The 13,228-nt window shown below is 31.3% G+C and overlaps 6 protein-coding genes across 6 annotated transcripts; 2 read left to right on the top strand and 4 right to left on the bottom strand.

The window, feature by feature from the left end:
• Positions 1-958: 958 nt before the first annotated feature.
• WICANDRAFT_61251 (uncharacterized protein) lies at positions 959-1,837 on the top strand (the record flags this gene model as incomplete). The annotated part of the gene is made up of 1 exon (XM_019183142.1): positions 959-1,837. The coding sequence occupies one exon, from the start codon at positions 959-961 to the stop codon at positions 1,835-1,837; it is 879 nt and encodes a 292-aa protein (XP_019039891.1).
• Positions 1,838-2,486: 649 nt separating this feature from the next.
• On the bottom strand, positions 2,487-4,409 carry WICANDRAFT_28511 (uncharacterized protein; the record flags this gene model as incomplete). Its single annotated transcript, XM_019181497.1, has 1 exon — positions 2,487-4,409. The coding sequence occupies one exon, from the start codon at positions 4,407-4,409 to the stop codon at positions 2,487-2,489; it is 1,923 nt and encodes a 640-aa protein (XP_019039890.1).
• Positions 4,410-5,041: 632 nt separating this feature from the next.
• Positions 5,042-6,283, bottom strand: PPT1 (protein serine/threonine phosphatase; the record flags this gene model as incomplete). Its single annotated transcript, XM_019180779.2, has 1 exon — positions 5,042-6,283. A coding segment is annotated over one exon (1,242 nt), but the record flags the coding sequence as incomplete, so codon positions are not given.
• An 18-nt stretch (positions 6,284-6,301) lies between these two features.
• WICANDRAFT_28188 (uncharacterized protein) lies at positions 6,302-6,505 on the bottom strand (the record flags this gene model as incomplete). Its single annotated transcript, XM_019181458.1, has 1 exon — positions 6,302-6,505. A coding segment is annotated over one exon (204 nt), but the record flags the coding sequence as incomplete, so codon positions are not given.
• Positions 6,506-6,752: 247 nt separating this feature from the next.
• WICANDRAFT_77359 (uncharacterized protein) lies at positions 6,753-7,247 on the top strand (the record flags this gene model as incomplete). Its single annotated transcript, XM_019184543.1, has 1 exon — positions 6,753-7,247. The coding sequence occupies one exon, from the start codon at positions 6,753-6,755 to the stop codon at positions 7,245-7,247; it is 495 nt and encodes a 164-aa protein (XP_019039887.1).
• Positions 7,248-9,780: 2,533 nt separating this feature from the next.
• MLH2 (mismatch repair protein MLH2) lies at positions 9,781-11,640 on the bottom strand (the record flags this gene model as incomplete). Its single annotated transcript, XM_019183141.1, has 1 exon — positions 9,781-11,640. The coding sequence occupies one exon, from the start codon at positions 11,638-11,640 to the stop codon at positions 9,781-9,783; it is 1,860 nt and encodes a 619-aa protein (XP_019039886.1).
• Between the last annotated feature and the right edge of the window lie 1,588 nt (positions 11,641-13,228).

Raw genomic sequence — 13,228 nt, 5'->3', positions numbered from 1 at the left:
CGACGCGAACAATAGCAAACTAGCTTCAACTGTCGAAATTTAATTTTAGTGGATGGTCGTTGGACCCAAAGAGATCTATAAGGACCGTTGGGATTGTTTATAGTAGGTGAAGACGTTGAAGTAGTTGTTTGTAAGGAGATGTGATTCTTTCAGCATTGTAGTTCATGGTGATCAGTTGCACGCGTCCAATGCTTGTTTGACACCTCTCGTGAAGATCAACTAATTGGTGACTTTGGTAGAAGACTAAAAAGAATAGCACCACAGATTAAACTAATGTAATAAGCTTTCATCACTTGAATAACCTTGAGCCCTAACACTTTTTCTGCCTCTCCAAACCATGAAATTTCCAAACTTCACAGTTCAATTTGACGATTGCTCAATTGAAGAATCGAAGTCGATGTTTATCCGGCCAATTGAAAAGGTGAGGCTCTACGCTCTGAAACCGACAACAAAACCACCAAATCACATAGTAATTCTACATAGAACATATATTCTCCTTCAAATTCAACCTCTGCCACCTTCACCTCCAAAAACCCAGTCATTACCATCTCTTTTCCCTATTGTTCCCAACACAATCAGGTCACGTGCAACCAGCTTTTTTTTAGTGTTTTTTGTTCAAAAAAAAAAAAAAAAAAACTCGAAAAAAAAAAATCCCAAACAAAAAAAAAAATTTAGACCAAAATCACCTACTACAAAACATTTTGACAATTCAACCAACTCATCAGCCACTACTCCACTCAATAATCCATATAGAACGGTCTTGTTAGAATCAGATACCCATACTATTCCTAAAAGACTCATTTATTCATACCAAATAGAAGAATTTCCACCATCTTCACCTTGTCACACGGTAACAAAAGAAGTATAGCGGGCTTCAACAACAGAACCTGTTTTGAAAACTTTACAACAGTGCGTGACACTACAATAAACAAAAGGAGAACTCAATAACTCATAAAAAATGACTTCTTCATATCAACATAGTCACAATCCAAACAATCACTTGTCAAGAAGAGCGTCTGTTGCAACTGCACCATATACGATACCTTCACGTCACAATTCAGTATCTCATTCACATTCACCTTTATCACCACCTTCTTCTTCAAATATACATATACCAGCACATCAACAACACCCTCATCATCACCACCACCATCACCATCATCATGCCAATGGTCAAACTAATCAACAACAACTGTCAAGTTCAGTTCCAGTATTATCTAGAGAGTTTGTCGTTAGAAGAATAAGTGAAGGTGAATCTGGTCGTTTAAAAGAAGAACTGAAATGTGAAGCATGTGGGAAAGGTTATAAGCATATTTCATCCTTAGCTAAACATCTTTGGGAACATACACCAGAATGGAATGTTACTAAAAAATTATTAATTTCGAAACATCAACAAGTTCAATTATTAGAAGCTGCTAGTATTTTAGTTAGTATGAATGAAGTTAGTCCAAGTCCATTGACTGAACAAGTTATTAAAGAAGATGAAGAGATCAAATTCAATCCAAAATATACTGAACATAATAGTGATGATGACGAAGATGATGAAGACGATGAAGATGAAGATGGAGATAGATCTTCAAATTCTCCTTCACCGTATTTAAAAGAATTGAAGAATAGAAACGGTTCAATAAGTCAAATTCCACCGAGTGGATTGAATGGTACAAATTCTCCTGCTAAAGTTATTAGTACTGGTGGATTTCTGGATGTTCCAAGAGGTGGTCAACAACAAAATGGTAAAAAAAATGGTAGTATTAGTTATGAAACCAAGTCTAATAAAGAAAATTTGGAAAATGCTATAGTGGAGGATGAACAGGAGGCTGTCTTTGGAATGGATTGATGCCTGGAGAGAGAAAGAATAGAGAGAAAAGGGTTCCAACCTTTTGCTGTGTGTGTGTGTGTGTTTTTTTGTTATCTTAATGTTTTTTGGTTTTTTTGATTTTCATAATTATTCTTTTGAAGAAAGACTCAATATTCGGGTTTTTTTGCTTCATTATTTTTCAATACCACTGGTTTTTGGTATTCCTTTATTTATTCAACAGTTACGGAAAGTTTAGACAGAATGTCTCTACAGCTATTCAATTTATTCATGATAAAAAAATTAAAAAAATCCAAAAAAATAGAAACACTCTTTGATAATAAAGATGTTTAGTACTGAAAAAGAACAAAAAAAAAGGTAGTATTCATATAAAGCTGGGTACTAGTTTGTGTATTTCTATAGTATCTCAAGCTCACAAAAAACAGAAAGAAGTACAACAATATTGTAATGATAAATGAACTTTCAAACTTAGATTAGAGATAAATGATTGTAGAAAATATAATCTATTACGTTACGGTCAATTCAACAGTATCATATATGTATTCATAAAGTCATAAGCAACGTACTATAAAAACAATATAAATAAGTAATTCTGAACCAAACCAGTGATTCAAAATAAAATAAATAAAATAAATAAATAAATAAATAAGTAAATAAGTAAAGGAAAAGCTCAAGCTATACCCTCCTCTTTAGCAATAATTTGCAAAGCCAATCTTTTTGAATAATATCTAGCCATTGCTAAATTACCACCATGGAACCAAAAATTTTCATGACCAGAATCTCTCCAAATACTTTTAAATTCACCTTCTTCATCTAATCCCCAAATTGGTTTCAATTTATCACCAACATCATCACCGAAAACTTTTCTTGCAGTTTCCTTCATATTTGAATAACCAGTAGCCATAACAACAATATCTAAATTATCCAAAATAGTACCATCATTTAATTCAACACCATGTTCCAAGAATTTTTTAATTGTACCATGTTTAACTTTAACTTTGCCCTGGATGATTAAATCTGAACAACCAACATCAATATAATAACCTGAACCACGGCGATAATATAACCCAAATAATCCAGTACCACCCATACCAGCATTTGTTTTAAATCCCTTTTCAGCTAAACCTTTCAATAATCTTGCATCCAATTTGGAAGAAGTACGATATTGTTGTTGCATAATTGCATTAGTTAACCAAATTGGATTACCATGTAGTAATAAATCAGCAGTATCGATATCAGGACCATCTTTATCGAAAACACCTTCACAATTGACACGAACACCATCATCTGATGAAATGACACAAGTGGAGGAACGTTGCAACATTGTAACTTCGTTAACACCTTGTTCATAAAAATCTTGACAAATATCATGAGCAGAATTACAAGCACCAACAACTAGGGCATTTTTACCAACATAATTTGCTCCAGATGTATGTTTTGATGAATGAACAATTTCACCTTTGAAATTGGATTGATTTGGGAATGATGGCATGTTTGGTTCACCTGAATGACCTGTACAAAAGACTAAATGGGATGGATAAATTTTCCGGGTATCATTTGTAGAATTATTTGAAACAATAACTTCCCATTTTTTAGTTGAATCATTAAATGAAGCACCATTAACAGTTGTATTTGTCCAAATGTTTAATTCAAGCATTTTAGCATAACATTCCAAGAAATTTGCAAATTGATCTTTTGAAGAATAAATTGGTGAAGTATCTGAATGGATATAAGGTAATTTATGATAATAAAAAGGATCATGTAATGATAAGAATTTATAACGTTTTCTCCAATTATCACCAATGTTTAAATTTGATTCAACAATTAAAACATTATAACCAAAAGTTTTCAATCTTGCAGCAATAGTTAATCCACCTTGACCACCACCAACAACAACAGCAGTTGGTTGATGATCACCATTATAATCTTGTTCTTCAAATCTTTTTTCTAACCAAGTTTTTCTTGAAACATTTTCACCGTGGATTGTACCTTGTGGTCTTTTTTTACCAACACGTTCTGGGATTCCTTGAAATTCATCCAAAATTGTGAAAATACTTAGAGCTTTTAAACCAATTGGAGCATCTTCAGAATCAACACTAACCAATTTAATTGAACCACGACCAATACCGAAATCAGTTTCATATTTTAAATATAATTGAATCCATTCAATTGGAACTTCACCATTTGAACCTTCTTCATGAATTTTAACCAATTGAACACCAGTTGGAGAACGATAATCAGCCAATTTATCAAATTGGAAATTTTTAATCTTGTCAATATTTTCAACCAAGATTTCTTTAATCTTTTCAGGACCAATAAAATCACGTAGATCCATTTGTAAAGATAAATGATCTTTCCAAACAGTATGGGATAATAAAAACTTATCCAATTGAGATGGATCTTTCTTAATTGTTGCTAATGCATTATTGAATTCAGCTAACCAACCAGTAGCTAATGAATTAACATCATGATGTTTGATATTATCAGGATCAGGTCTTAATGAGCCATAGATGTGTTCTTGAGGGATGTTTTTGTCATAAGCGGTTTCCAGATAGTCTGGAGAGATTTCTTCAACACCTGGGAAGACAGACATTGTTGATGAATTAGAAGAACAGAGCTTATAAATCAAGGGACAATTGGTCTGGTTTAAATAGTTGCCACTTGGTTAATACCATCATCAAATAACAATCAATCACCAACAAAAACATCACCACTTTATCACCAGCAAGTACCTTCAACCACCACCACTTCCACTTGTCAGCCTCACAACCTCATGTCCTCCAATTGAATGATACCTTTCTAATCCACTCAATCTCGCCTTCATCTAGTTGTTGCTCTTGTCGGTCTCCTTCTGTCTGACTTCCCCAGCGCTAATTTCTCAACAGGTGGGTCTGCTTAGTCATCTCAACTCTTCATAGCGATGGATTCGTTATCAAGTTATCGCATAAATACCAAGTTGTATGGTGTAAATTAAACCCATCAATCCAAGAGTTAATTAGTTAATGATCATTAGGAAGATCATTGCAATGCTGGTCAGTTTTGGATTCTGGGGTAGAGATTAACCCAACAAGCTTATGTTCAATTATCGGTGCAATCTTGACATGATGATCGGTCTTTTGTGCGATACATGTCAATGTTCTCCAGTAAAAAGGCTTGAAAGTACATGTTCCATCAATAACACATGCAAATTTTTATATTTATACAACTAACATACATTATAGCAACCTAGAACCCAAATGAACTATTAGTATAAGCCATTGGTTTCATTGGTGGATGTTCAACTGCTTCAAATGTCTTGAATGTTAATTCACTATTCTTATCAACATTAATAATAGCACCTTGATTACCCGTGGAATCACAATAATTTGGTGCACTGAAAATGGTGATTAATTTACCATCATGTTCAATTTCGTAACCTCCCATTCTAACTTCATGACTTCTTATGATTGCTTTCAAATTATTTATTTCAACAAATTTTTTAGTAATATCTGGTCCAAATTGAATACCAATACCTCTTTTACTCATTCCATAACCATCTTCCTTTTGAGGATCTGTCCATAACAATTCCATTTCTAAACCTTCTTTGGGATTTGGTTTTTTAACTATAGTTTCTCTTAAATGATTTAATGTTATATCAGGTTTTGAAAAAATACCACCATGCATAATTAAATAATCATCATTTAATAATGTAATTAATGGTAAAATTTCAAAAGTTTTAGCAAACATTTTATAAATTTTTTCACCATATTTATATTTACATTCATCTTCAAACCCATAAACTTTATTCATATCTGAAGTTTCATGATTTCCTCTATTCAAGTAAATCTTATTTGGATATAATATCTTCAAAAAATACAACAATATTATAACTTCACATGACCAACTACCTCTATCAACAAAATCTCCATTAAATAAATATCCATGATTATCATTAACAAATCCATTTGTTTCGAAAAAATTAATTAAATCGAAAAATTGACCATGAGTATCACCAACAATTGTAAATTTATCAACATTTATAAAATTTTTATTTTTATTATCCATTGAAATTTCATTAAATGCTGGTTCTTTTTGTAAAATTTTATTAATATTAATTAATAATGCATAAACTAATTTTTTTGGTAATATTGAATTTGAATTTTTTTTAAAAAATGAAATCAATTGTTTAATAAATTCATCATTAATTTCAAATTCATTTAAATGTTTTTCACTTATTTCAAATTTTGGTCCGTTATAACTATCATCAATTGTTAAATTTTTCAAATCTAAATCAAATAAATCTTCTTCATCGACTTGAATAGCTTTTTCAAATGCAATCTTTCTAATCAATTTATTCAATTCATTGGATAACAATTTTGAAGGTTTATCATCAGGTTTCAATTTTAATAAAATATTTAAATCATTTATAGCTTCTTTATATTTCATTAATCTACTTTTGGCAACTGCACGACGATAATAAGCTTTTAAATAACTTGGATTTAATTCAATTGATTTAGTTGCATCTTGAATTGCAGCACCATATAATTCAATTTGAATTTCAACATGTGCTCTATTTGAATAAAAAATTGGATCTGTTGAATCTAGTTCAATTGCTTTTGTATAATGATCAATTGCTTCATTATATTTTTTTTCTTTCAAAGCTGTATTACCCAATAATTTGAAGTCATTGGCAGTAGATGGTGATGCCATTATTTCAATATAATAGAATATGAAAATATACTAATACAACCTGTATAGGATCTGATAATTAATACACCTGTTTTTCCTCTTCTTTGGTCTAATCTTTTGATGATTGATTTTTTGATCAATTTTTTTTTTTGATTTTTCTTTTCGCGACTGGTGTCGGGATGTGCTGATACTTTTTGGGAGAAAAAAAACGAAGCCAATAATAAACAAGTTCAAGGTATTTTGAATTGGTTAATCAAAGCAGAAAATCATGAATAATAGTAATAATAATAAGAACAATGGTGATATCCAGATAGACAAACAGAGAATCAATCTTCTTCTCACAATTAATACGTTATTGCTCCATAAGTTCACCCAAAATCATGATCAAAATTTGTTGAAAAGACTACATGCAAACCTTACATGTATTGGAGAATTATCAGAAAAATTTAATAATGGAGGTGTAGCAACAAAACATGTATTCCCAACAATATTAAGTCCTCCAAATGATGTACCAGAATTGGCTGATTTATATGTTAAACTACAACAATTATTCCCAGAAGGTGTTCAAATAATACAAAAAAGAACTTTATTATTGAGACAAGAACAATTGAAGAGACAATTTGCAGCACAGGGTCAACAGCAACCAGGAATCCAAGGTATGCAAGGACAACAACCACAAAATATACAACAATTACAACAGCAACCAGTAATGTTTAATCAAAATGCTGGTCCTCAACAAGGTGCAGGTCAATCCTTTTGGTGATTTAAGGTTGTGATATTAATGATAAATGAGCTGATATGTATTATAACAAATCTGTAATGAAATGTTTTTGATGTGAGGATTGTTCCCCCAAACCTTTGTAGAATACTTTAACAATATACTCAACCTGAACTCACTGGTGGTATGATACAAATCTCATCACCTTGTACAATCCGTATCTCTTCAGGATGATTCCTCTCTTCAATATATTCATAATTCAAAGTTATACCACAATTTTCTTCAACATATTTTTGAAATTCCAATGAATAACTCTCAACGAAATGATTATAAAGATCTTTTAGAGTTGTGATTGAATCTATTTTCTCTGATTCTTTGGAAGTAAAGTCCTTTGAAGGTCCAAAGTATTCTATTGTAATCATTATGCTGTTTAGTTGATGTTTCTTCACTTTGATAAAACCAATTACCTCTTTGGGACGTTTCAAATCCAGTGGATCCAGTGGATGGGAAAACGATTCTGACCTGGAAAGGGCAATCCTGACTAAGCTTTCGTAATCATACCACACAAAATGACTAATCATGAAAGGTTTAGAGGTGAATAATACTCTAAGTTGGTAGACAATATACCAATAAAATATAATGAGTATATTATTTCGTCTTGTTTAAAATAGCCTAGGTACTTTTCATAAAATTAAATACCTGCTTTAAATCAGCTTGTAAATTTATGTTATCTTGGAAAATATGTATACACATTTTCCCGATTGGGCGATCGCTACTTGTTCAGCATGAAGACTAGAATTAAATTAACTTGACACACGAATTATGGGGTTTTCTAAAGTTGGCAGGCATTTTAATGAATTTGCTGTTCTATAGTCAGGTCTGAACCTCATTAATGTCACAGGTACTAGATTGGCTCAATGACACTGTGGTGTCAAAGGAACAAAAAGACAATAATTGAGACATCTACACTCAAGATCAGACAACACATAAACATTGACGATAATTACTCTATAAAACCTGGTAATTTCTTCACTATTCTAGCTGGAGTACCTACTGCAACACAGAATGAGGGAACATCTTTATTAACGACTGAATTAGCACCAATAGTTGTTCCTTCACCTATTGTCACACCTGGTAAGATTGTTACATTGGAACCTATCCAAACTTTATCACCAATTTCAATCTTTCTTGCCCATTCAACATAATTATCAACTCTTTCAATTGGGTCTACTGGATGAGTTGCACCGACTATAACAACATTTGGACCAAATGCAACACCATTACCTATTTTAACTATTGAACAATCCAAAATAGTTAAGTTAAAATTTGAATAAAAATTATCACCAATTTCAACATTATAACCATAATCAACAGAGAATGGGGCTTCAACAAATATGTTTTCTCCATTTATTTTCCCAAAGATTTGTTTCAAGTAATCATTCTTGATTTCATATATTCTTCAGTAGTTTGATTTCCTAATTCTAAAGAGGAATATTTAATCACTTTTTCACGTCTCATGATACGATCTTTTAATAATTGAGGATCATATGAATCATATCTGATGATTCAAATTAGTATTCATGTCATAAAAAAAATTCAAATGTCTTTACACCAGAAATCATCTTCTCATATTCTTTATTACCTTTTGGAACTCCATTGAGATTCTCATAAGCATAACTTACCAACTCATTATCCAATTCAAATGTTTGTGACATTGTTGACTATCAAATACTAGGTATGTTGTTTCAACTAAAACATACGGGTTATTGGGAGGCTTTGCAAATTGAACAGTACAATTAATTATCACTGTAATTAACAGGGAAACCCTCCAACGGCAGTTCAATCAAATAGAAAAAGGTCTTTTTTTTCAATCAACAGCAAATAGAATGTGAGATATGAATTGTCAATTGATCAATTGACTCTTTTAAGTTCTGAGTTGCCCTTAGTTTATTGTAAACTTTCAACAGCTCTTCAACCTAAAAATTCTTCCAACAGATTGCCGGGATGAATGTTCTCTTCAAGCAAACCTCTCGTTTTTACGTAAGATTTGGGCAAGTTTAGGTAAGTTTTCTCAGCAGGCTGACTAAGCTATGATGTTTTAATCAGCAATATACCAAAACTTTTGTATATATATAGTATCTAAAATTTTCCTCCTAATTTTTATCCAAGCTCAAATAATGCTCTTCATATATTTCAAAAATATTAAATCCATTATTTTTACATACCTTAAATTTTATTTTTTTGTATGAACATTTATGATTTTCGCGCGCTTGCATTACGTAATCGTAATATCATTAATGTAAATCTCTAATTCACAAAGGGTCGACTTCTAGTGTAATTACGAGGATTAATTATAGCACATGATGAATATACTGTCGCGTGTCACGCAGATATTTACAAAGTCTTGATTGATCTTCTGTTTTAATTTCATAATTATTAATAGATGTACATATTGCATATATGCTTAGCCTGCTTTCTATGTAGTGATACCTAAAAATAAATTAGATATGAACGTGCAACCACTCAGCTCTCTCTTGTCATTAGGTCATTAAGTCATTATTGTTGTATTAGCTATGTTTCAATTCTTCGTTTCTGTTAATTGTAGTTCTTTTGGCTTGATCTTCAACAAACCAGCTTCATCTATTAGGATTTCAAAATTTGTACTTTCATGTTGTTTAACAAAATTTAAGATATTTGAGGAAATATCATTATTTGAATTGATTTGATAATCTTCATTAAGTATGAATTCATCAAGCTTGGGGATTATTTTCAAATGGAAACTTTGTAAATATTGGAAAGAGGATAATTTATATCTTTTTGTTTGCAATATTTGTTGAGTAACTGGGTGTGTAGTTTTAGTCTGTAGTAATTTTGGAGGATTTGGTAATTTGAAAGTTGGTTTATTATTTTTAATTTCATCAATTGAATTATCTGGAGTTGGTAAATGATTTATTGAAGATTTATTTGATGAATTATAACGTAAATTTGTTAATGTGAAAGGGTTTGAAATTGTTGTATCTTTTGCAATTTTAAAAGATTCTTCATCCTCTTCTTCTTCTTCTTCTTCTTCTTGGTTATCAGATTTTGGTAAACTTTCAATTGTATTTGTTCTTGTATTTGATCTTGAGGATAAATTATCATGCATATTATGTGACCAATCAATTGTATCATTTGTTATATCAAGTGAATTATGATTAGGATTGATACCAACTTTATTGATTTCGACATATTGATCTCTCATATTGTCATGATTTTGAACTTCAATTTGATCTATATTTTCAGCTTCAACTTCCTTTTCTTTATTAATCAAATTATCAGTCTCTACCATCTTTTCTTTATTAATTTCATCTTCATCACTCTCTTTTCCACTCTCATCAACATTTTCAATTAAACCATGACCTTCCACAACACATTTAAGTAAGAAATTCTCTAAAGATTCTAAAAAATCCAATTCATTTATGATCAAAACATCATTTTTTTCAGGTTCAATATTAACATCAATTTTATCATTATGATTAGTTAATTGAATGACCCATACTAAAGGTTTAAACAATTTTAAAGATTCATAAACATTATTTAAAATCTTGTTTAGCTTCTTAAACATTGATAAAGTTATTAATCTTTTATTTATTGATATTAATTTTAATGGAAGATTTGTATGGTGGCCTGTATCCATCTTTGGTAAAATAATTGAAATTTCCCAATTGTTTATGATTGTTAAATTATGGAAAAATTTCAATTGATTGAAATGTTTTGAAATTGATTGTAATGGGTTTTTTGAATGATAAATTTCTTGTGAAGATATTGATGATGATTGACGATCTTTTGGTGTAAAATTTATGAATTTTAAATGAAATTTAATAGTTGGATGGATTAAAGAATATTGCCAAATTAATTGCTTTATTTTATCTTTATGAAATTTTGAATTTTTAATCAATATTTTATATCTAACTGGAATTTTTTTAAAAATATTTTGAATTTTAATAATTGTACCATTTGGTATTGAAATTTTTTTCAAACTTGAATTTAGTAGTTCGCCATCTTTACCAATTTTCCAAGATTCACCTAATTTATCAATTGATGTCTTTGTAGATATTTCAATTGAGCCATTGGGGAAAGTTAATTGATTAATAAAATATAATGCTTCACCTCTAAAACCTAAAGTATTGACGGTGAATATATCTTCAGCTTTTGAGATCTTGGAAGTTGTATGGTTTAAGAACAAGAAATGTCTATCATCTTTTGGTATTCCATCACCATTATCTTTTAATTGAATGTATTGTAATCCACAAGTTTTGGTGTCAAGATCTATAGAGATTGAATTTGCATTAGCATCTACCGAATTATCTATTAGTTCTTTGATAGCTGAAACCGGTGAAAATATTGAAGAAGTGGAAGTGATTGAAGCGACCGACTCCAATGGGATCTTGTTGATCATATCTCTATGGCGGTAAGATTCAATTCGTGGTCTGTTTATTGTTGTTGTTGTTGTTTTCAAAGGTTTTTCGTGTTTCGGAACAAGATAAAAGTAAGTTGGTTCCGAGTATTACATAATATATTACTCATCGCAATGCTTATTGCTTTGTGTGGTGCACACCAACTATGGTTCGAACGTCGAACTAATGAGAAAATTGAATTGTTTGTATTTATGTACTTTTGTTGTTTAGAAGATTATCTTTATTCACTTATAACTTTATTGCAATTGTATTCCAATTAATACTAATTGATTATACTATCAGAGAAGCTAGTTAAGCCTAAACACCTTTGATTATCTTACTCTACAACTAAGCCTAAACACCATTAGTTGTCTTGATAAACAGTCAGTTATTATTTCACATTACAATCTACAAATCCAGTTATAACAAACTTATCAAATTCGTCTTGGTGATCACGTGTTAGACACATTAAAAGCTTTTAATGTTAACATTTGTTGTTACTGGTTTTCATACAAGTTATTAGAATTTTGTTACTTCAACTGCAAAGATGCTTTAGAGAAAACTACTGATGCTATTGGTCAACTATCTAAGCAAATGGAAACGTTGATGAATGATGTGAAGGTTTTGGCTAATGGTTTACAAGCTGTTGCTGTTGCACAGAATCACTCAAATGACTCAAGCAATGCTACTGGTGCTAGTGGAAATGCTCAATCTGCTTCTGTTGATGAAGTTCCATTGAGAACACCACCTACTACTACACCTGATCATGATTTTAGTGCTCCATCGTTCAATGATATCCATGTTACACCTGCTCAAGGTCCTGTTAACCAACCATATCAACCTCCAAATGTTGATTATGCTGCTGGTACTACTGCTTTTGTTACTGGTCCTACTCAAGTTCCAGGTAATGCTACTCCAGGTACTAATGCTTCTGGTACTGCTGGTCCAGGTCAAGTTCCTCATGTTACTCCAGGCTCTAATGCTTTTGGTTATGCTGGTCCAGGTCAGGTTCCTCATGTTGGTGTTGATGATTCCAAAGTTGTTCCACATGGATTTACTGTTACTACTGGTTCATTAGAGTTGGTTATTGAGAATATTTCTAATGCTGATAAGACTTTATTCATGTATGAATCAGATATCCCTAACAAGGAATCACTTACTCAAAGTTGGATTGCAAAAAGGTCAGTGTTGGATGTAACTAAGTTGCCTAAGATCAATTCTACTGCTACTTTAGATGAAGTTTATCAACGTTTGGTTCAAATTCAAACCTTATTGAAAGGAACTGGTATTGTTTTTGCTGAGTGGTATACATTGTTATTTGAAGCGCTTGATCTTAGAAATCAGCGCATGGTTATCAATTATCCTAAACATTGGAGATACATCGTTGCTTACATTCTCAAAGATATCAACTATGCTCACCTGTTAAATCGGTTCAAACTAACGTTGGTAACTTCCATCTCCCATTACACGATCGAGGACATCCCTACTATGTTGGCTTTGTTACAGTTACGGTTAATCCAGAGTCGGTTCAAGAAGGTTAATAAGTTGTTTAAGTCCATCTTGATGGAGTCTTGCACTTTTAACTGTCCG

The sequence above is a fragment of the Wickerhamomyces anomalus genome (genome assembly GCF_001661255.1).
Source record: "Wickerhamomyces anomalus NRRL Y-366-8 unplaced genomic scaffold WICANscaffold_2, whole genome shotgun sequence".
Classification (NCBI taxonomy): Eukaryota; Fungi; Ascomycota; class Saccharomycetes; order Phaffomycetales; family Wickerhamomycetaceae; genus Hansenula; species Hansenula anomala.
This window is presented reverse-complemented; position numbering and strand designations above follow the sequence as displayed.